The 24861-nt window shown below is 39.3% G+C and overlaps 2 protein-coding genes across 4 annotated transcripts in view; one reads left to right on the top strand and one right to left on the bottom strand.

Moving 5' to 3' along the window:
* LOC126366280 (proton-coupled amino acid transporter-like protein pathetic) overlaps positions 1 to 2676 on the top strand; it is a 58972-nt gene extending 56296 nt beyond the window's left edge. For all 3 annotated transcript variants that reach the window (XM_050009358.1, XM_050009360.1, XM_050009359.1), the window contains exon 10: positions 1329 to 2676. In XM_050009358.1, the coding sequence (XP_049865315.1) occupies positions 1329 to 1567 (239 nt within the window). In that variant the 3' untranslated portion in view covers positions 1568 to 2676. The remainder of the gene's footprint in view (positions 1 to 1328) is intronic.
* Positions 2677 to 11355: 8679 nt separating this feature from the next.
* LOC126366421 (trypsin-3-like) lies at positions 11356 to 18329 on the bottom strand. The gene is made up of 5 exons (XM_050009529.1): positions 18299 to 18329; positions 17433 to 17628; positions 13209 to 13458; positions 12114 to 12263; positions 11356 to 11508 (listed from the first exon to the last, which is right to left on the bottom strand). Exons 1-5 carry the CDS (start codon positions 18327 to 18329, stop codon positions 11356 to 11358), a joined length of 780 nt encoding a protein of 259 aa, XP_049865486.1.
* Positions 18330 to 24861: the final 6532 nt, after the last annotated feature.

The following is a 24861-nucleotide window of genomic DNA, read 5'->3' as shown; positions in this document are numbered from 1 at the left end:
CTTGGTATCTAAAGCGGATGGAAATTTTGTACTGTTTACCTACGATTTTACCCTTCCGTATTTTGAATGTATAATCGCCTTATACTGAAAGCCTCGTCTACGCGTTTTGAAAAATCACATTGGTATGAATTTTTATCAACAAACCCACGCTCATTTCAATTCAGGTCAAAAGTTGTGCAAATTTTTACCCGGAAGGAGATTAATTGAATAAAATCGAGATTATGTTAAAAACGCTCACGGAGTTTTTATTGAAAGGCGACATTACAATATTGTAGAGAAACCCCTTCCACTTCACGTTTCAAAATACTACTCTAAAATAGGCTAGTTTCCAACTAGTCAAATCAGTTACTTTTTACTAAACGTCAAAACACGAAATTACTTTGAAATTTGTATAAAAAGCAACCTATGACGTCATAGAAAAACGTGACAAAATGACGCACTTATTATTACATTTTTCATCTTCTATCGTGTGGGTTGTGAGTCGGATTACCAACCTCATCAACCCTGTTGTCAGGGTTATTACTGAGCCGCCATAGGCCCTGACATGACTCATGTCGACTACGATTACGTACTTATATCAGTAAGTGATAACTGGGACCAACGGGTCAACGTGCCTGTTATTTCATTATTAAAATTAATAAATAAGTTAAATAGAAAAAAGAAAACGTTTTTTGACACGTTTACATCTGTGTTTAGGTATTTAGTAATGAGAATTTTATAATTTATCTATGACCTAGGAAACTACCCAATTTCAGGGCGGAAACAAATTAGAATTGTGACTCTGAATAAGTATTTCTTGTTATATCAATATTGCAAAAGTAACTTTTGATTTATGTTGTGTTTCGAGTAATGAACAGATAGTTAAATTTTATTTACACCATAAACAAAACGGTTACTATGTAGATTATAAACCAATTTGATGGTAATAGGTATTATTATTACTAGCTTACACAATCCCAAAAATAAAAAGAATAAGAGAACGAAAAAGAACAATAAAAGAAGGAAGGGGAAAGATAGACAGGCCTTTGCCCTGTAGTAGGACGTTGTAACTTGATATTTAGATTTAGAGTAAAATATGCCAACTATACGTTTCAATAATAAGCGGAACTGTTTGTCTTGTATTTAATGTTATTTTATGTTATTCAATTCATTAATTTATTTCTGATAATTGACAAGTCCAAAATAACAAAATACACATTATATATACAGTTAATTACATTAAAATATAATTTACATACAGGCGCATGTAGCGCGCGCTCCTTTTAATGTTTTAATATCCTGTGCTGGATTTTTTTTTGGAAATAAATGAAGTCTTTATCTCGTTCCAGTGGCCGTCGCCTGCGCAATCCCTAAGATCCACTTCTTCATGGACCTGGTTGGTGCCGTCTGCCTGTCAGTGATGGGTCTACTCCTCCCAGCAGTGGTGGAGACAATATGGCGGTGGAGCAGAGACCTCACGCCGTGCCACTGGGTCGTGTGGAAAAACGGTATCATTGTCGTCTTCTCACTTGTAGCCATGGTATCAGGGTTCACCTATGCGCTTATTGACTTGGTGAATAATGTGTGATTTTGTATTTAATTTAAGCGTTTATAAGGGTTTTCGGGAGCTTTACACCACTTGTGATTAGTAATTTAAAAAAAATTGCTGAGCTCGTTTTGGCCTGCATCTTTTTTGGACGCGATAATTCATAAAGAAATAAAAAGAGAGAAACAAAATACTTCAATAGTATTTTTTAAAGAACACGTGTACGGTTATCTAGTGGTTGGAAACCCCCAATAATCCCTCAGTGAACCGAAATGTGAAGCATAAATGAATATAGATAAGTATTACACAGTACGTTAACTTTGTTGAATCAAAAAGTAAGGTGAATCAAGTTTCCTTTTCCTTATATTATTTTCTTTGATACTCTATTATTTCTCTTTTTCCCTTATAATAAGTTATATCCATTTAAATGCAATGGGAAAGTTGAATCAACAATAAAATATAGTAGGTATTTTTGCGTACTATCTCTATATTGCTTTACTATGAAAAATGTTTTTTTTTGGATAAGGTAAATTGTTTTTTCAGATCATTTACTTATTAAAAACAAACTTTCCCTTAAAAAATCGGTGGCAACCCTACACCAGTAGAAAAGGTACTTATCCTTTCTACTCTTACATATACGTACGGTCACGAGTACTAATATATACACTTTAAAACCATGTCACATTAACTTTTTTGACAAATTAAACCGTAAGTCTCAATAAATGTCAAATATGATAGTGCGACAGGGTTCTAAAGTGGGTACATGATATTGCTCATGACTGTGACGCCTTAAGGCTTTGTAATACGAATTGAGAAAATACGATTTAGACCATTTACGCAAGTTTTTAAACTTTGCCCATAAAACCTTAACTGTGTACCCTTAATCGACATTATGCCCTTTTTTATATGCCCTATTATAGTATTAAAAATAATCATTCAAAAGTGGTCTGGTACCAATTTATCTGTCCCTAATGACTTACATCGATAAGATAGATTAAGTATAATTTGTACAAAATTGTAATACAGTGATGTGATAGTATTATATAATTCTAAGTTATTACTTTAAGTAATATTTGCTTTAAAAAAAGTTGTATATAACGTTTATTTTGATAAAAAGCTTGTTATGATAAAAGGATTAAATATTGAACAAGGTTGTGTTTTTCCTTAATTAACTTACCGCGCCATACGCAACTGTTACTGGGATTTGTGTCCGGTTAATGGCAATAGACTCACCCCCTATTATAATTATGGGACTTAGCCTAGGTTACACAGTGCGAGCTAACATGCGAGCTGACCGAGTCAGTTATTGAGGTGCAGCTACTACACACGTGTGACCGCATCATACGAGTTACTGTCATGTGCGAGTGGGACAGTTGCTCGCGTTCGAGTCGGTTCGAGTTACTTCAACATTTTTTTTTTTACTTGCTACTTGCCTTCCCCCACCACACCACTCGCACGCCGCTCGGTCGTCAACTCGCACGATTTTGTGAAATGACAGTAGCTCGTACGCTCGGGCCTACGCCGGGTACAGTGTTTCTTGTTTGGGCGACATGATACAAACGAATTATACTAGTACACTGGTATAGTAGCTGTCTTCTGCGACGCCAGCAGTTTGCATAGTGTGACCGTGTGAGGCGAGTCGAGCTACTTTCATACGAGTACACAGGCACATTAGCTGTCTATCGTCACATCAGTGTTCTATATACAGGTACGCCTATGTCTACCCCTTCGGGTTTATGTCCCACCTCGGACACTCCATACAAAAATCACCCTTACGTGTAAGTGCATATGAGACACAGTCAGCGCCCTCTCCCGTTACTCCGTAGCTTACGGCCATTTAAGATTAAAGCAAGACCCAAAGGGGGTGAGGTCGGCCCGATGCGAATTGGTGCGGGGCGGAGAGTGACCCTTGTATACGTAGTAATAACCAATCAATCAATCAATAATACTTTATTGCACAACAACATATACAAAGGACATAAACATACGTATAAAAACATAAGCACAATATTGGGATAATAATAATCATCATCATGATCATCTCGAGATGAAAACTTTTTTTTGTGGTCACCCATCCAATGACCGGCCTTTGCGAAAGTTGCTTTACTGCAACAATCGCAGACCGAGCGCGTTAACCGCTGCGCCACCGAGCTCCTAATAATAATAATAAAAACACTTTATTGCACACAAACTTACAAAACATTTTATTCTAAGGTGGGCAAAAGCGGCCTTAACGCTAAGAGCGATCTCTTCCAGACAACCTTCGGCAGAGGATATAGTACACTTGTACAGCTACAGTGTCGCGTAGTATCATTCTTTATTCTATGGTTATGTTTAACTTACCACTCTGTACACTTTTTACTAGGCAATATCAGCATGAATCTCATCACAAGGAAGGTATGAAAATACATCACCTTCACCACGTACCGATTGCCGAAAAAAAAACTTGCCATTGGCATATTTTTTCACGATGAAACATATCTATCTAAATATATAAAAGGAGAATCTGGCTGACTCACTGACTGACATATCAACGCACAGCCTAAACGGCTAAACGTAGGCACTTGAAATTTGGAAGATACGTAGCTTAGGTACCGTAGAGGTGCACTAAGAAAGGAATTCCCGAAATTCCCACGGGAACGGGTTATGTTAGTGTTTTCCGCATTTAGACTCTAAGATGGCCCATTATGCGTCACGGGAACGGGTATTAGCGGGAAAATTCTTTTGTATGAAAAATGTTGTATGTAAAAATCTAAACTGCATAAGTTAAATGCTTGAAATTTGACATGACATCCCACACACAAAGATCTCTCTTTTATAACACGCCATGCGCACTAAGTCGCGGGCAAAAACTAGTTTTGTTATAATGTTGGGTCTCCGATGTAACCATTGGACTGGATTGCACTATAATAATGGAATACCCTGAAGAAGAGGTACACGCGCCTACCTACAGCGGATATTACGTTACTCTATCCACCGGGTTAGATGCGTCAAGGTCACATCGAGATTGGGAAAATCGACGCTATTAGACTCGAAATCGTGGTTACCATGGTTACTCCCCACCAACTCGCTCGAGATCGTGGTTACGATGGTTACGCCCCGCCGATTTGCTATTAGACTACACGGCAAACCCGTAACCTTGACGCCTGTAGCCCGATGGACAGGACAATGTAATAACCGCTTCCATACTCTCAGACATGTCATCAAAATTGTTACTGGATTATTTTCTGGCCTGTCCATTACTTAATCAATTTTCAAAAGTAATTATGTACGAGTTTTCGAGGCATAGGCACTTGGCCAAACGTCTCTTGGAAAGATTTCTTATTACTACTTGGATGAAACGGCTCATTAGCGTTGATTTGATGCCAGTAAACGTAATAAAAGCTGTCTCAAATTTAATTAAGCCGGAGCTCTCCAAACAGAGAGATTATCACTAATGTTTTGGCATAAAATATATAATAATAAATACAACATAAAATGGTAAAACTCCACCCCCACGGGGTAGCGCGATCTCTCTCGCACTTTTGTGCGTATGGTTGTGGATTGAGCATAATTTTGCATAAAACCGGAGAAAATCTGTGTAACTGCAGATAAAAGCGTGCATTGTGCATCCAAACTCGAATATTACCAACTTTAAAAACCAATGACAACAGCATCAGAGCATTCCTTAAACAAAGACGAGTCTGTTGGGTAGAAGAAGTTCAGCGCATGACCCTCAAAAATTTCCACCACGTGAAGTCATTCTCGGAAAAAACCCTAACGTCAAGAGGCCGATGGGACGCCCCATGTTGATATTTGAAGACTCATGTAAGCGAAATATGGAGAGATTTGGCATAGACACTAGCAGTTGGGAGACACACGCTGATATGAGACCAGATTGACGCCAAAATTTGTCTGCTGGAGTGTCAAGCCTGGCTGGATAAGTTGGAAGCAGAAAAGTTGTGCAAATAACACCACTTTTCTTCCCCCGGATTCACGTTTTATATGCGAGAAATAAGTCACCGGAGATCCATAGCAGCAAATCGTGAGAGCTACGCAGGCACTGTTACCATCATTTGTCAAGATATTGTGGTCAATGCTGACTATAAAATATTCCCAACCACTTCTATGTATACTAAGCTTACCTAATCATTATCATTTATTTTTTAAATGAGGCTTAATTTGTTTTTTCTTTTCCTCACAATTCACATACGCAAACACACGTGTAAAACGCAACATGTCTTTACCTTTATTATTAGTATAAAAAAAACTCGCCTCAGTTAAATTGTACCACATATATTTTCTCCTCAAAAAATAGTAACAATCAAACGCCTTCTTTGTTCTAGAATTATATGTATACTGACAAAAGTAAACAGCCTAGACCACATAAATGTTTTTTTATATTTTCGAATGAATCTCCTGACGAACATCCTTTTTCTTTTTTCAACCTTTTTTTATCCGGCCAGGGTTGACAACTTTTCTAAAATATTTCACTCGTTTAGACGAGTCTAAGGTAAGGTCGAGACCTTACCTTAGCAACGAGATATATACTAAGCACGTGTATTAAATTAAAGTTTATTGTTCGTTAGACGAAAGATAGTAAATCAAAACATTTTCTTAGAAAAAAAAAAAATAAATGTTATTTCATTTCTAAAATACGTTGGAACCAAACGCCTGGTTATAGACACTAAGCAGCATTAATAGGGTAGCAATGATTGAGCACACGGAATAGAAAAAAGAGGCTAGAAAGGCCCTAACGCGTATCTTGTATGAGAACCGCTGTCGGCGGTTCGACTGCACTTTCTTTTACTACTACTCCTGCAAACAGATAAGTACGCTAGCTCTACTGCTTCTCAAATTTCATGGCCACTTTACCGGCAATGTATATTTATGTGATACGCTGCAATTTTATGATTACTTTTCGGAAGATACTGCATACAAAAGTTTTTTTTTTTATAAACAGCCGATCATAGTATGGATTCTAGCTTTCCTGTGATAAGGAGGGACCTTCTTGATTTATTGTCGATATTTATTTTTTTAACCTGCAGATTATAATGCACAAGACAACCTTTTAATATACTAGTGCGGAGAAGTTTGAACTATTTGCTCATACTTGTATGGCTCGCGGTTCCGGCTCACTGGGCCCTTCCAACCTCTTTATTCTGTTCCGTGATTGAGCATTACACGATACGTACGGTCGGTCATACCTTGTTAAAACTATAGATAGGTAATTAGGTCAGGTTAGTACTATGTTAACAGCAACGCATAAGCCGAAAGAGCGAAGCGAGTATCGCGACAGCGAGCGAGTGCCAGAACTAAATTCAAGTTACCAAGAGCTATCGTAAAAACTAGTTTTAACCAGAGAAAACGTGTTTTCACTACAAACAAGTTTTAGCTGCAACGGAGAGCCATTGGCAGTAAAATGGCTTAACTAGAAACGGTACGGTTTAACAGACTATAAAACAAATCCGTATACAATCCCATCCCTGAACCTTGTACGTAATAGTATGTGAGATAAAGGAAAAGGAAAACCAAAAAAAATATCTTGAATATCTATATACACTTCTCATCAAAAAAATCGAAACACCTTGCAAGTTTACGTTTTGTCAGGATTATCAGAAAAATGTGTACATTTAGGAATAAATGTTAAATGTCGTTTAATAGTGAGTAATATGAGCTTATCAAATCTTAATGTTAATGTTCTAAATTTAAATGAATTTTTCATAGGTTTCGTATTTTGTTAAATGAGTCATTTTTATTCCGTATGGAGTATAAAGGAAATGGATAAAACAACACACGTAAATGAAAAAAAAAGCTAAAAAACGTTTATTTAATAACTTGTATTCCCTCCCCGAGCTCTAATTACTGCTTCCATACGGTTCTTCATCGATCGGATGAGAGTCACGATCACATGCTGTGGTATATTGTCCCATTCCTCTTGGATTGCATCTTGCAGCTGGCTAAGTGTTTCTGGGGCAGGATCTCTTGCTCGAATTCGTCTCTTTAATTCATCCCACAGATGTTCAATGGGATTCATGTCCGGGCTTCTTGCTGGCCATTCCATAATAGAGATATCGACTTCGTTAAGATAATCTCGTACGACGCCCGCGGTGTGAGCCCTAGCATTGTCGTGCATGAATATGAAGCCGTTGCCAATAAAATGTGCATAGGGCATCACATGAGGCTCGAGACACTCTTCGACGTACCGATGACAGTTTAGTGCAGGCAGACGTGGCCCAGACACGAAAGCAAGCTCTGTCTTACCGTCGGCGCTGATTCCTCCCCAAACCGTCCACGAACCGCCACCATAGCTGACCTTTTCTTCAATGCAGCATTGTGCATAGCGTTCTCCGTCTCTTCTGTAGACCTTGTTCCTTCCGTCGTTACCATACACCATAATTTTACACTCATCAGAAAAGAGAACTTTGCTCCACTGTAGGTATGACCAATTTAGGTGCTCACGTGCAAAGTTAAAGCGCGCTCTTCGATGGTCTGCAGTTAATTTCGGCCCATTTGCTGGCTTATGCGGTACCAGTCCACGATCGTTCAACCTTCTTCTAATTGTAGAGTCACTTACAGCCACCCTTCGTACAACGCGAAGCCGCTGCTGCAGTTGAAAAGCGTTAAGGCGTCGATTTCTTAAAGAAGTTGTTACAATAAATCGATCATCTCGCTCAGAAGTGACCCGATTCCTGCCAGATCCTGAACGGCGCGTGAACAAACCAGTCTCCCGATAACGTTTATAGACTCTATGAACAGATGACAGGCTTAGATGCAGTCTTGCAGCCACAACACGCTGACTAAGGCCAGAATCCAGCAATGCCACAACTTGGGCGGCTTCTGTGGACGAAGTATCCATACGTTTTAGAAAAAAAACCTTTTTTCAGACGTCCCAAAGTCACAGTATTGAAATAAAAAACAAAAAGTTTAAGGATAGGCGCCAATTTTTAGTTTTTAAACGCTAAATGTACTCCAACCCTAAACACACATTTGTCTCAAAACAGTGATTCATTTCGTTTATAAGATAAACAAATGAAATTCTAATTTTGAATTTTGAATTTTCGCTTATTACTGTAATGGCCAAGCTAATGGGCAAGCACTGCCAGCTATACATTTATGTATTTTTTTTCATCGTATGAATTCTTTTTTGTGTTAAATTCGGACAGAAACAATGAAAACGGAAGTGTTTCGATTTTTTTGATGAGAAGTGTATTTTTCAAAATCACTCATACGAATAATTTTTAAATACAATTATGACAATAAAGCAAAAGCTTATACATTTATAAATCATTAAAACGAAATAATTCAGTTACGCGTAATAATAATGTAGAATTTATAAAGCAACTATTAGGTTTAGAAATATAGTAAGTTGTACATCATACCTGACAACACAATGAAGTGAACACAACCTGCTCGGCCGGCGACCAAACGTAGACTGACTGGTCGCAGCGAGTGCACGGACGGAGTGGCACGAATGGGAGTGGTGGGGGAACACCCCACACGTCGAACGTTTCAACGTTCCGTTCGATATATTTTTAAAATGTAAAATGTTAAATAATAATGATTTAAAATAATAAAATAGTATTCTCCCACAAGTACATTCTACTTCCCTGTTAGTTTTGGACATTAGTAACTTTCCTTCCTCTTTCCTTCCTTTGCTTAGATGGGATATTATAGGCTGAATACGGTCTTTGTGGTCCAGTGGTTGAGCATTGGACTCACGATCCGGAGGCCCCGAGTTCGAATCCCGGAGGGGCCATATCACAAAAGTCACTTTGTGACCCCTAGTTTGGTTAGGACATTACAGGCTGATCACCTGATTGTCTGAAAGTAAAATGATCCGTGCTTGGGAAGGCACGTTAAGCCGTCGGTCCCGGTTACTATTTACTGATGTAAGTGAGTAATCGTTATATGAGCCATGTCAGGGGCCTTTAAGGGCTTAATCATAACCCTGACACCGGGTTGATGAGATTGGTATTCCACCTCACAACCCACACTATAAGAAGAAGATAGGCTGAATGAATCACCAGCTTGGCCAAAATAGTGCAAGCCAAGCATAGTGTCTCGGAGGGCACACTAAGCTAGTTCTGGGCTTAATAGCCCGCCACCAACCTAAAGAAGCGTGCTAGAGTACAATTCATACAACCCGAGAGGCCGGTGTCCAGCAGTGGGACGTGTATAGGCTACTTATAAGAAAAATTCAAGTCACTGGCAAATAAGCAGGTTTGAACAACCTAGCATTCTTTCAAGTGTATCGGAAACACTAATTTATGCATCACTGCCGTTTAATTACTGATTATACAGGATGTTCGGGTCACGCCAAGGTCTTGGAGATACATGCTCATGGTGACAAGTTGGTTTCCTACAAATGACACGAAAGAATAGCAAAACGGGCGTCAAATACTTCTCACAGTTAAATATAGAGTTAAATATGATGTGTAAAGTGTGTCACTTTGACGTTACTACTTAATTAATTGCAACCATAGAAGTCGTATAGCAACCAAGCCTGATGCACACAGAGGAAACACGTAAACAGATTCGTCTAACTAGTAGGACTATACAAGTAGGACGTTCTTGTGGGACCACTGAGAAATGGTAGAAACTTCGGGCTTGCCATATTCTGTATTGTTTTGAGTTTAATCATATTTATCCATTGCATGTCAGTGACCCCGATACCGACCCCGCCGGCGTGGTCGACGACTTCTCTCATTCAGCGTTTATCGCTATCGACCCACTAGGGTCGATTGATTCTTTCAAATATTTTTCCTCTCAGACGACGCCCTGAGCCGACGTTCGCGCCCAACTGGGCACCCTCAGGCCTGTTGCCTTAAACGTTGTACCGGGTGAGAGCATTCAGCGCTCTCCATTTGTCCGTCTAAGTAGTTAATCCCATCTGCGGCAAATCTACAATACTTAAGTCAAAAAATATATATTCTATAATATTGCATGTCAGTGAATCGGAGGGGGTATCGAGCATACTCCTCCACACTGCCCCACCCCACTGCGGGTTGGTGTATTGGTGGAGGTGTTTTTCAACTACCTCACCCATTTCATTCGTAAAAATATTTTAAAACTGTCGTAAAAAATATAAAAATGAAAACACGAGTGCGGGTTATTTTTTTATTAACACATATTTACGTATAATCAGATTATTTTTAAATTATTTACATTACTTTGTTCTATTACTTATAGCTAACAGAAGCCTTATCATTGCCTTTTATTCTAAAACTAAACAATACATGGTTAAAATTCTCATTTTTTCGCTATAAATTTAAAAATATAAACAAGATTCACAAATATTTCTTTTGAGAGTTTTACATTTATTGTTTAGTATCAAAATCTGTAGGTCTGCATCAACACTTGCTGATTAACTGTTTGATACCCTGGCCCACCGAATAACCTCTGATTAGTCTATCAGATACTGATGACGCAACATTCGATGACCGTCTAAAAACCTTTTTCTGGATACGGACGAATTTATGAATAGTTCTATTTTTACAATGAAATTAATTCTATTTTTACAATCATGTTATGTAAAATGTAAACGTAAGGAAACGAAATAGAAATAATCTACTTATCAGCAAGTAGTGACACATTTTTTGACCATAATTCCCAGAGTAGGATTCGAAGCGGAGCGGTGAGCACGAAGCGAAGATGTGCGAAATCGACCAATCACAGCGCTCGAGAGTGCAACAGAAAAGATACTCTGTCCCTCTCACCCTTACGGTAATTGATCGATCCCTGCACGACTCCGCTACGCTTCTATGGAAACACTCAGAAGAAGATAAAAAAAAGAAGTCTTCTTTTAAATCCTTCGTTCTCTTCTCGATACGATCCGTTAGGGAATTAGCTTATAATCCAGTGTGTTTAGTGATGAAGTTTCTTATGGTAGGAGCGGCGATGTTCGCGAACACGCTCGGCGAGAGTGCCTGACCACATCCACGACCAAATGATACTATTCCAACAGCCATCCCATCTTGTATAGCTGCTCCTCCTGAATCACCCTGTAAAACAAAAAGTAATAAGTACCTATCATCATCATCAATTTAAGAGCCACGCTCTTAACGGTGTAGCATTTTCCATTCCAGTCTATCAAAGGCCAATTCCTTGACTTCCCTTTAAGACACGACGTTAACCTTTTCTTTAATCTGTTCCATTAGAGCTCTTCTTGGTCTTCCCTTTCCTCTCTTTCCTTCTATAATGTTTTTAATAATTTCGTCGTGTCTTATTAGGTGTCCAATCATCTTGCCTCTTCTGTCCTAAATAATTCTCAGTATTTGTCTCTTTAAATCTTCTTCTTTCGTTTTTGTCTTTTTCTTTATAAGTACCTATATACATATTATTGAAAAAAGATTCACTCACTTAATGGCTTACCAGCGTCACCCCTCCCCACGGAGTAAGATATAAATAAGGGTAAAGAACAACATTGTGAAGAAATCTACATGTCCGAGAAATAAGTTTGAAGAAGGTATACCTATGAGACATAACCAAAGCCAAGTTAAGATTGGCAACCGCTTTTGTAAAAACAAACCAACCAGTCGCATCATCAGGTTAGGTAAGCAGACTCCGTGAACACGGCATGATGTTAAAGAGAAGATAAAATCCTCACCTGACAAGTTCCTTGACCACCTAAAAAGAAGTTTCCCCCACACCACATGTTAGGCGTCAAGACTGTCGCGTATACTATTAAACACTCCGTATAGTAGACCACTGGAATCCGGACATCCATCAGCCGCTCCGGGATGCTAGATGCTCCTTGCTGGACAAATAGTACGTAAATTATTTCACTTAATTAATTGTCAGTGTGGTCCTATAGTAAACCAACTTGCTTCTCAGACAGCGCCAGTTTAAACCCCGCTACTGGACTTGCACTAACGAGTTATTAATTAAGGCTGCGTTTCCTTTGACGCGGAGCTGTACGGAGATGAACGGAACATAACATAAGCTCGCAACTATATCTTAATTGGGGTAGTCAGAGGTACAATCATCACAAGATGAACTAAGTACCGTACTTCACCGAGCTCTCTGTTAGACCAACGTAAATATGGTGCGCCGTATCGCCGCCGTCTACAATGGTCGACCCAACTGTGTTAGGATGAGGCTGCGTTTCCATTGACCCAGAGTTGTGCGGAGATGAGCGTAGATGTGCAGGAATCGACCAATCACCGTGAGGGACAAAGTGACAGAGCGTCTTCGTTTTTCGCTCTCTCGAACGCTTTGATTGGTCGATTCCTGAGATAGTGCCCTTAATCTTTAAGTCGTTATATAGGTACGTACAGGGTGTTAGTGACATCGCAACGAAAACTTTGAGGGATAATTCACACCATGATTCTGAGTTAATATCAAAATTTTCCGTGACAATAATTTTAAACAACACCAATAATTTCATGATTTTTCCGTCAGGAAATTTCACTCACTTTTTGTTACGGTGTCACTAACAAATACATACCCATATGATCTGTAAGTACTTGTACATGGTGTAAGTGACATCGTAACGAATACTGAGGGGGATGATTCCACTCATGATTCTGAGTTAATATCAAGTGGAATTTTCCATTGCAAAAGTATAGAATTGTAAATAATTAAAAACAAAAGTAAAAAAGAACATGTTTGCGATTGAAAAATCCATTCGAGGTTAAATCAGAATCACGGTCTGAATCATCCCCCTCAGTATTCGGGACGATGTCACTAACATCCTGTATACCTTTGTACGTCCCCAGCCGCTGACAACGATGTCGGTCCCGCCCCTCATCAGCCTATTTTTCTTAGGCAGCGGTATAGGCTGTATGGTCTCGGTGAATTTTATAGGGTCTACGGTTTTCATCACAGCAACATCTTTATCGAACGCCGGCTGGTTGTAGTTTGGATGTGGTATAACTTCAGCTATGGGGATGATGGTACCGTTTCTCCGCCAGGTGCTGCCTGCTCGGAGAACCACGGTGGAGGGGTCGACACTGAAATGTAGAAGCATATGAAATAACCTCAGGCTCGTGGTCCCTTTTATATGTTCGTCTTCGTCTTTTCTGGCCAAGTAGTTAGTGCCATTTGCGGCACATTTGCGGCAAATCTACAATAAGTCACGTAAAAGAAAAAACTTATTCGTCTTGGTAAATTAATGTCAGCGTTAGGTTAGGTTAGGTGACATCGTCCACGTAACAGCCTCCATGGTCTAGTGGTTAGAGCGTTAGGCTCACGATCTGGAGGTCCGGGTTCGATTCCCGATGGGGACATTGTCGAAATCACTTTGTGAGACTGTCCTTTGTTTGGTAAGGACTTTTCAGGCTTGAATCACCTGATTGTCCGAAAAAGTAAGATGATTCCGTGCTTCGGAGGGCACGTTAAGCCGTCGGTCCCGGCTATTAGCCGTAAAAACACCTTCACCAACCCGCAGTGGAGCAGCGTGGTGGAGTATGCTCCATACCCCCTCCGGTTGATTGAGGGGAGGCCTGTGCCCAGCAGTGGGACGTATATAGGCAGTTTATGTATGTTATGTAGGTGACATCGTAACGAATACTGAGGGGAGTGATCCAGACCACGATTCTCAGTTAATATCAAGGACTTTCCAGGCTACGTTCAGCAAAAATATAGATGGCGTTGTACAGCTTTAACGTGATAATTATCTATTTTTCATTACTCGGGTACATAATATAATGTAATGGCAGAAGCACATATAAAAATAATTGTTGCTTGATATTTGGATCACATTAAGTATGTACAATTATGGTGCTATATTGTTTCTCTTTATTTTGATCAGAATAATAATGATTGGAAGATGTAATTGTACCTGGGTGTAATAAAAAGGGTCATCATTGCTACCCAAAAACAAAGATAAAAAAGCATATTGTCTGTTATCCATGAAATTAGAAGGTTAAATGAATAAAACTCCATACAGTGCAATCTATATTGTTTTTGAGGAACGTAGCCTGGAAAGTACCTCAGTGATATTTAATGAAAATTTTAGTTTTTTTTTATTGGATATTTACAGTTGGGGGTTGCTCAGCAGTGGGATCATACAGGCTAATAATAATAATTTACAGTTCCATAGTTTTGCGACGGAAAATAGCACTTGATATCAAATCAGAATCATGGTCTGAATTATCCCTCAAAGTTTTCGTTACGATGTCATAATATGTTTAATTGTTTATTTAAGTATGTAGTTTTCTGTGTGTCTGTGATATTGTGTTTTATGTTGTGTTGCGTCCTTCAATAATGAACGTAGTAAAAATAAATTAGGTTTTGGCGGGAAGAAGAGAGGAATGGTGGTTACTCCACCGACAAGAGCGCAGCTCTTAAATAGAGAGAGAGAAAAATAAATAGTTCGATTATTTTAAATTATAATAAAAGTCTCTACATCCCTAATCGAACCGCTGTTACGAGTTCTATGTCTTTATTCCACTCCATAATAGGTCAATCACTACCAAAGCCGAATTAATTAATTTGAAGTTCCGCAGTGTAAACCATTCGTGTATCTGTTACCTAGAATTCCGCATTCCTATTTAGTCTATAGAGTAGGTAATTAGATTATCCCGGTTAACTTCTCTTTGGCGTATTCCAGTTGAGGTAATATTATTCCTACTAGTCACCTCGACACGTGTCGTAGAGAGACAACGAGCAGTCAGCAGACGGTTTAGACTTTAGACATGTCATGATGAAACTTAGGCTCTTTAGTCACCTCGGCCCCATCTCACTCGACCCGGGGGCCGAATCCGCCTAATGTACATTGGGAGCCGATTAATACAAAAATACATTACGTCAACTCGGCCCCCAAGCCGATTTTATGATAGAGCCGAGTTGACTAAAGAGCCCTTAATGGGCTTAATGACAAGTGAAAGCATATTGGTGGCGATTCGGACAATTGGGGCGTGTACTAGGTACTACAAATAAAAAAAGAAGTTCTGATTACTAAATAAAAACAGATCTAAAACTAACGAAAAACATTTTTTTTTTCTAATTAACTTACATGTAAATTTTAATCAAGAAAAACGTACTTAATAATAAGTCCGACATTTTATCACGTTTTGCTATGACGTCACAGTGTGCTTTTTCATACAAATCCCGTAGTAATTTCGTGCTTCGACGTTAGGTAAAATGTAACTGATTTGACTAGTTAGAAACTAGTCCATTAGCAACTTAATTTGACAGTACTAAAACTAACTCTATCTCTTTCTTGCACTTATTGTTAGTTAAGGACGGCACTAGTTTTAGAGCTGTCAAACGAAAATTAGGCTAAGTTTGTGTGCGCCCTAATAGGCATCACTATAGTAGCTTTTGCCTTTTGTTTTTATTCGATGTATTCAGGTTTAGTACGATCTACTCTGAACTGGCGTGCGTGAAACTATTGATGAATCTGCAGGATGCAAGAGAAGTATCTCAAGATCTAAGAAAATGGGATTGCATAGTCTCCTTACCCCGCCAGTGGGAAATAGATGAGAGTTTATGTATGTCTGCAGTCCAACATAAGGGCTTATTACACCTACCTATCCGGCAGACTAGATGCGTCAAGGTCACGAGTGGTTGCCATAGTTACTCCCCACCAACTCGCTCGAGATCGTCGCTACCATGGTTACGACCCGCCGATTTGTTATTAGACTACACGATCTGATCGGGCAACGGGAGTTGGTGGGGAGTAACCATGGTAACCACCGTGACCTTGACGCATCTAGCCTGCCGCACAGGTAGATGTAATAAGCCTTATAGACTTTGCAGGTGGTGGGCATAGATTTATTGTACTACAACACACGCGACATGCACAAATGAATGTCCAACGAACTATCATGAATGATATGCATCACGCAAAGTAAAAAACACGAATGCAGGTAATTAAAAAGATACAAAATGATTTAACGCTACCACTAAACTTAATAGCAGTTCACTTCTGTAAAGCCTAAGCTAGATGACTGAATGTTCAGTTCCTTAAATTATATTAATTTAGGTAAGTAAGGTAGGTTGGTACTCCACCTCACAACCCACACAATAGAAGAAGAAGAAGTAAGGTAGGTAATTGATCTGAGAACTGACTCAAAATATAAATGTGAAGTTATGGGTATTTGTCTTTAAAACCCTTCGTTATCGCGTGCGGATCAGGTCGATATCCGCGAAGCCAAGTGATAGTGCTTAAAAGCTCTTATGACTGCGTTTGGCTTCATCCCAAAAGTGACAAGATCTGGGGCCTTAGCCAAGTTGCAAAAGATTATGGCATTCGACAGTGACAGTAACAGTGATAAAAACGTACTTATGCGATTGTGACCATGTCAATTCCATATATTTAGGTCACTATCGACGTCAATGGCGACTAAGATTCCTGATTTACTTCCCCTTTCTCTCTTTATTACTGAAGAAGCCCACAAATTTGAATGTGTTATTATTAATAATAAATAACCTTCCAAAAGTCCAAGACTCCATAGGCCTGAGATATGGAAACGACATAATATAATACTAATTGATTTGAGGAGCATTCGAAACAAAGAGCAATAAAGAAAATTAAAGAAGAGAAGGATAAGAGAGAGCTCGTGTAATGATATCACAATTTTACCCGACTGCGGTGAAGCAAAAAAGAGGTTATGTGTTTGACAGCTATGTATGTACCTACGCCTGTTACCTCAAATTACTAAATCAAATCAATTTATTTGCAAGAACACATAGAATACAAAAAAGGTGGCAAAATAATTCAAATAACAATGCTGTGATGTGTTCGGCCTGCATGCAGAAAAAACAAACAACAAACAAAACAAAATAATAAAAAAAAATACAAACAAATACAACAAACATACACAAAAAAAACACAAAATACAAATATACATAAAATAATAAAAAATAAAGAAATGGTATAGAAATGGTATGGTATGGTTGGTATGGTATAGATATGATATGGTAATGGTATGGTATGGTACTATACTTATCACTCTCCTTACCCCGACTCACTACTTACTCTTGAGCACAATGTGCAGCCGTTAAGATATAATTTTCACTGACAATAAATCCTCCGCAGAAGTACGAGTTGTTGACTATAAAAGAGACTTGATAAGGATGCTCCTCAATCGTCGTCTCCTGACCTCCGACTATCTTGTTGTCGTTGTCTATGGGCTCCCGAGCGTTTGGGAACCAGACAGGTAGTCCTGTTGAATCTGCAGATAAAAAAAAACATTAAAGCGTAATTGTACGCGTACTTGCGTTCGTCTTCGTATGGATTGACTTATTAGTGAATGTATAGAAAACCAATCTACAAAATATCACTTAACCATCAGCACGCTATGATGTCCGTTTAAACATAATCTTCTTCTATCGTGTGGGTTGTGAGGTAGATGACCAACCTCATCAACCCTGGTATCAGTGTTATTATTGAGCCGTCAAAGGCCCCTGACATGGCTCATGTAACGACTACTTACATCAGTAAGTAGTAACCAGGACCAACGGGTTAAAGTGACTTCCGAATCACGGATCATCTTACTTTGTGGACAATCAGGTGATCAGCCTGTAATGTCCTATGTCCCCACCGGGATTCGAACCCGGCACCTCCGGATCGTGAGCCCAACGTTCAACCCCTGGACCACGGAGGCCGTTAGACATAATAAAGTACAGTGATTCGCACCGTCAATACATCATCATCATCAGCCGTATGACGCCCACTGCTGGGCATAGGCCTCCCCCAAGGATCTCCACGACGATCGGTCCCGCGCTACCCGCATCCAACGGCTTCCCGCGACCTTTACCAGATCGTCGGTCCACCTCCGTCAATAAAATTACAAATTAATACCAATGAGCTATGTCAGGGGCCTTTAGAGGCTCAATAATTACCCCTGACACCACAGTTGATGAGATCGGTCATATCATAACCCACACGCGAGAAGAATTCTAACCTACAACACCTCGAGGTAGACAGAATAAATATTAAATATTTAAATAAATATTTTGCTAAGGCCGCCACTGCTCAACGCTTATAATTTGTCTGGCCAAATAGTGAATGTCATTCGTTTTAGGTAGTTTTCTGTTACAAATTGAAAATTTAATTTCGTACTTTAAATTTTTACGTCGTCTGGTAGACGGTTTCAATTTAATATCACCCGAATTATATTTTGATGAAACCGCTTTACTACATTATTACTTCTCATCTTAGAATAAATTATTTGGTAACTATGTAGCTATCTAAAGAAATATTTCATTTCAAATCCAATTTGCCACCTGCAAGAACTACAAAGCATCAAGGGTTCTGAATTTAATTTAACAAATAAACCGAATTCCAAATTCAACACTTTATGGTACCATAAAGTACGTTGAATTTCATTCGTTTTTTTATGTAAATTAGAGTAATTTATCTTCTTTTAATGCTGGATAGTAAGAGGGTAGTGCGAAGTGCGTTCTTTGAAAACTTTACCAACTTCATATTATAAAAAAGGGCTGTAAATTATAATGAGAAATGAAGTAAACGTGCAATACTTTAGGCCACATCTTTCCTTACCGTCGGGTGAGATTTTTCTCAAACGCGAACCCATTTGTAATAAAATCTCCTTTCTTTTTCAATTTAAACACACTTGAGATTCACAAAGCCCTATAGCTATTGTACCTATTCTGTCTCTTACGTATTTGCCCTATTTATTATATTTACTTTGTGCAATTAAATTATGTATATTGAGAAATACATTTTCGGAGGTATGTGATGTGATTTTCCCGTAGCGGGTTGGAAGGTCTGACAGGCAGTCGCTTCTGTAAGAAACCGGACCTGTCAAATCTTCAGGTAAGGTAAGTGGACCCTGTGAAAAACGAGTAAATGCTGAGGAGATGATGACGATGACTTTGTACAATTATGTGTTTTGTTTTGCATTATGAACTAATGCGATTCACAAAGGCTGTTTAGGATTCCGTACCTAAAGGGTAAAAACGGGACCGTATTACTAAGACTACGCTCTGTCTGTCCAGGCCATATCAGGCTATATCTCAAGGACCGCAATATCTATCTACCATATGGAGATAGTGACCTATCTGTCTACCCTCTTTCTTTGCCGCTTGTTTATGTATTTGATATCGGAATATTCGTGTTTTTAATTATGATAATAACCACGTAAACCTAAAACAATGTATTACGAATGATATTGAAATTAACCCCTCAAGATTGTAAAGACTCAATTAATCATAACTAGAAGTTGGAGTCCTTCGGGCGGCATGAGAACCTTAGCGAGTGGGTTGGCTACTAGGCCAAACACCTTTACCAATCCACAGCGAGCAGCGGGTAGCCTAGTGGAATATGCTCACATTCTCCCTCCGGTTAATTGAGGAGACACCTGTACTGACCAGCGGGCTTAGCACCGTAAGCACGCGACTCTTTCTCGCCGCGACAGAGATCATCTGTCTCTTTCTGTGCGGTACTGTGAGAGAGCGACGGGTGACGTATATCGAGCCGAGAAAGAGTCGCACGCTTACGGTGCTAAGCCCGCAGGACGTATTAAGGCTGTTTATATCTAAGATTCTTCTTTTTCTCTCGTGGGGGCTGTAAGATCAAAGATCGACCTCATCAACCCTGGTCACAGCGTCACTATTGAGGCTCATGTAACGACTATATACTTACTTAGGCAAATGGTAGCCAGGACCGACTGCTTCACGCGCTTTCCGAAACACGGATCATATTACTTTTGGACAATCGCGGATCAGCCTGCAATGTCCTTACCAAACTAGTGATTACAAAGAGATTTTTGCAATTATTTCCTCACCAGGATTTGAACCGGGAACCTCTGAATCGTGAGGCTGAGCACCGAACCATGGAGGAGACACATATCTATGATGATAAACCACTTACCAACATCAGCCGCAAGCGACGCGTAAAACACAATTGAAATAAAAATTGGGATTATCATGACGCCAATTTCGTAGTATTAGAGTAAATACGATAATGCGCCCAAGTACAAGAGTACAGGGGTATATATCATCATAGTTCATTTGAATATTGTATACAAATCACCCGCATGACTTGTGTTTTAATCTGTTAACCGTCATACAACCGTTACGCACATGAGTGAATGTTGGTACGGTAGTTCTGAGAACGAATGATACGCATTGGAAGTAGGCCTTGGTGACGTCAGAATTATCCTTATAAATGGCCTTGAAGCTTAAAAAATCCCACTTATTTATATCTATACATATACAACACATTATATCGTCATCTCTTATCGTCTAGGTTATGAGATGTATTACCAACCTCATCAACCCTGGTGTCAGGGTTATTATTGAGCTGTCAAAGGTCCCTGACATGACTCATGTAACGACTACATACTTACATCAGTAAGTAGCAGCTGGGACCACCGGCTTAACATGTCTCGTGTGTGTGTGCGTGATCTTATAGTGGAAAGTACGTAAGCGTCATCTGTAAAAATCACATTCTGAATTGATTTTCTTCATCAAAACCTCGATTTCTATCAAGTAAATATTGAGATCACAATTTTTTACCTGAATCGAAACTTGCTCGTCTATTGCGATGTTTACCGAAGGTGATTTTTTAATATAAAATATTATAATAATATATCCATATCAATAATCTCAATTTAGACACTTAAAGAAGGAATTGTCTGCGACTAATATAATCTAAGGAAAATGTAGAGCATATACTTAGTGACCCAATTTGCTAGAGTCAATAGCGGCCCTAGCAAAATATTTAGGTGATGCGAGAGCTCAAAGTGGCGCCCCTCAGCTCCTCAAAATACAAAATTTTTCGATTAGTTAAGGCCACCGAAATTTACCTTTTTAAATCTTTTAGAAATGTTGTTTACAGCCACCCGGCATGAGTTTAATCCGATGAAGTCAGTTTATTATTTATTAAGTATTTGAGAATTGTGAGGGCCGAGCTGAATACAGTCCGCGAGATCACTGCGACCTTGTCAGATCTATTGTGACCTAAATCCCTACATTTAAAAATCCTCTATACCGATCCGTTCCAAGAGATCCAACGACTTTTTGGGAGAAAGCTCCATGACTTCCCGGGGGTTCATTATGTGGCCCCGAAGTGTACGGGTTCTACTATATATGAGAGCCTCACAGCTGCACAGCAGATGTAGTGGCGTCTCATCCTCCCCTAAGCAGAATCTGCATAAAGGTTCTCCAGGACTCGGTCGGCTCCATTCTGTGTAGGTGCTTATTGAGTCTGCAATGCCACGTGAGGGCCCTTATTAAAATCCTAACCTTGTCCCTATGAAGATAGTTTGCGACCAAGGTGAACCAGTCTTGGTTGATTTTGGCGTCCCCCCTATTTCAGCGTCCGGTGCGGTGGCACACCTCTCACCACCCTAGGGCCGCCACTGGCTAGAGTGACCAAAAGTCGATAGTAACTGTTTTGTGAGAGTTACAGATGACCAGCTCGTTATAGAATTATTCTTTTTCAAAAAAAGTAAATCACAACCGTATCCAAGCCGGGGTGATCAGAGCTAAACTTCATCGGGAGGACTCACAGCTACTCCTGATACTTTGTCCTACGATAACAAATTCTAACAGATAATTATATCGGCCACACTTTGGTTGTAGTCCTAAAACTACCAGCTTTATTGCTCATATAGTCCATTATTCTTTGAAGACCGTAATAAAAACTGACTTAGAATATTCTCCAGGAATAGTCAAGCATTTACCGCGCTCCACTGCTAAAGTCCTAACAGGCGAGGTCGCGGGTAATATCTAGTGTCACTCAATAAAATAATATTATTTTAATCTTGTCGGGTATGCAGGTATCATCAGCATATTTTACTTCACGTAGAGATTTGATAGGTAGGATTCTGTAATTGTAACGCTGCTACAAACGTTAACAAAGTACAATTGACGGATTTAGAGGAGATTTAATAATAAAGTTTAATCTTCTCTCTAAAGACATGTCAAACGGACCTGTCAAATTTTCAGGTTAGTTAAGCAGACCCTGTGAAAAACAAGATAATGCTAGGGAATGGATTTTTTTATCTGAAGTCGAACTTCGACAAAGAAAACAAAAGAAGAGTTTTCGTCTAAGAGCGCACGTCAACGCTTCGGTGGTCGACGATTTCGATATTAGATTGAGGGAAATCTATGGTATTTATGTTGTTAGTGTAGCAGTCCAGCATAGAAACAGTATCTAATATTTAATTATCTAATGGTCAATTCCGTTTCATCACTACATAACAATGCAATATATGCCCACTGATTTCCAAAGCACACATTACATAAATTATTCACTATTATGCGATGCTTATCACGAAACAGTAATGGCCAATAATTGTATCAATTTCATAAATTCAGTCTATATCTATCTACCAATTATTTTCTCATCCAGATTTTCATTACTTTACTCACCTAAAAATAATATCGTATTTTTATTTATAAGTACCAAAAATACAGGTGAGCGTGGTATCGGCATGTGAAGAGAAAACAAATTACGAGAAAAGTGATGAGTATGTACAGTCATGAGCAATATAATGTACCCACTTTAGGACTCTGTCGCACTAACATATTTGACATTTAGTGAGACTGACAGTTTAATTTGTCAAAAAAGTTAAAGTGACATGGTACCAAAGTGTATACATATTAATGCTCGTGGCCGTATGTGGATAGGAGTAGGGGACGACTTAAGAAAATGTACCTAGATAATGTGAAAAGGTAACGGACAGAGTTACTTTCGCATTTAGAATTTCTAAAATACGGTGATAGACAGAAAATATAACCACTACGTTTAGTACTAATTGCATAGCAACCATTTTTTGAAATACACCGAGTGACTAGCCATTTTGACACTCAACATAAATTCGAAAGTAACTCTTTCTGTCCGGTATCTTTTTACACCTAACCTGCTGGGCCAGTTCGAAAAATCAGACTCAATGTATCTAAGCCTTCGTCGTAGTTTTCGTCGGATTAGGAAATGATAAGTAACAACAATAGGGAAGGCCCGTGCCCCAGCAGTGGGGACGTTCATGGGCTAACAATGATGATGATGAAGTAACAACATAAGTATTAAGTAGGTAAAGTAGTATAGTACTTACCTATAGAAAACTGGTAGCAAGAATTATTAACTAAAAAACGTCAAAATGAGTAAGTTCCCACGACGCATCATTTTGTCCTGTTTATATTTATCCAGTGAGTGAATGTTCAGTTTTCAATGTCGTCGATTGATGTGCTTCTCATCGACAACACAAGATAAGCATAGTAGACATTGTAAAATCTCGACACTGGTGATATAGGTTACGAAGACTGTATGCTATATAGCCGACTGGGTTAGGTTACTTCTCCAAACCCAGTAACAAACTTGCATTGTAATAGCGGAAGTAGCGAAAGCAGGTGAAGCGAGCATGGAATTTCTCAGCACCCCGACACTATTGATGTAGGTTACGAAGACTGTATGCCATATAGCCGAGAGTGAGTTAGGTTACTTCTCCAAACCCAGTAACCAACTTTCATTGTAATAGCGGAAGTAACGGAAGCAAGCGAAGCGAGCATGGAATTTCTCAGCACCCCGACGCTATTGATATAGGTTACGAAGACTGTATGCTATATAGCCGACTGGGTTAGGTTACTTCTCCAAACCCAGTAACCAACTTTCATTGTAATAGCGGAAGTAACGAAAGCAAGCGAAACGAGCATGGAACTTCTCAGCACCCCGACAATATTAATATAGGTTACGAAGACTGTATGCCATATAGCCGAGTGAGTTAGGTTACTTTTCCAAACCCAGCAACCAACTTTCATTGTAATAGCGGAAGTAACGAAAGCAGGCGAAGCGAGCATGCAACTTCTCAGCACCCCTACACTATTGATATAGGTTACGAAGACTGTACGCCATATAGCCGACGTTACTTCTCCAAACCCAGTAACAAACTTGCATTGTAATAGCGGAAGTAACGGAAGCAAGCGAAGCGAGCATGCAACTTCTCAGCACCCCTACACTATTGATATAGATTACGAAGACTGTACGCCATATAGCCGACGTTACTTCTCCAAACCCAGTAACAAACTTTCATTGTAATAGCGGAAGTAACGAAAGCAGGCGAAGCGAGCATGCAACTTCTCAGCACCCCTACACTATTGATATAGATTACGAAGACTGTACGCCATATAGCCGACGTTACTTCTCCAAACCCAGTAACAAACTTGCATTGTAATAGCGGAAGTAACGGAAGCAAGCGAAGCGAGCATGCAACTTCTCAGCACCCCTACACTATTTATATAGGTTACGAAGACTGTATGGCATATAACCGAGTGGGTTAAGTTGCTTGGGAACATTGAGGCTCGAAGCGCCGATAAGCGGCGGTTCAGATCTGCTTTGTCTATTTATGGATAATGATCATTTGATACTTTAAAATCTCAATTATCGTTGTTGAAGTGACATTTGTCATTGAACTGACAAGTGACAAATTTAGGCATTG

This window comes from Pectinophora gossypiella, chromosome 4, assembly GCF_024362695.1.
Source record: "Pectinophora gossypiella chromosome 4, ilPecGoss1.1, whole genome shotgun sequence".
NCBI classification, from domain to species: Eukaryota; Metazoa; Arthropoda; class Insecta; order Lepidoptera; family Gelechiidae; genus Pectinophora; species Pectinophora gossypiella.
The sequence above is the reverse complement of the archived record's forward strand: the minus strand, read 5'-3'. Positions and strand labels throughout refer to the sequence as shown.

What these genes read in the sequence shown, in the direction of transcription:
- LOC126366421 (XM_050009529.1), bottom strand. Translation starts at nt 18,329, where the DNA reads ATGACCGATCTCATCAACTGTGGTGTCAGGG. An exon ending in GCGGCTGGGGACGTACAAAG is followed by an intron (nt 12,264 to 13,208) that starts GTATACAGGATG and finishes CTATTTGTCCAG; the next exon opens with CAAGGAGCATCTAGCATCCC. An exon ending in GTGGTCAAGGAACTTGTCAG is followed by an intron (nt 11,509 to 12,113) that starts GTGAGGATTTTA and finishes TTTGTTTTACAG; the next exon opens with GGTGATTCAGGAGGAGCAGC.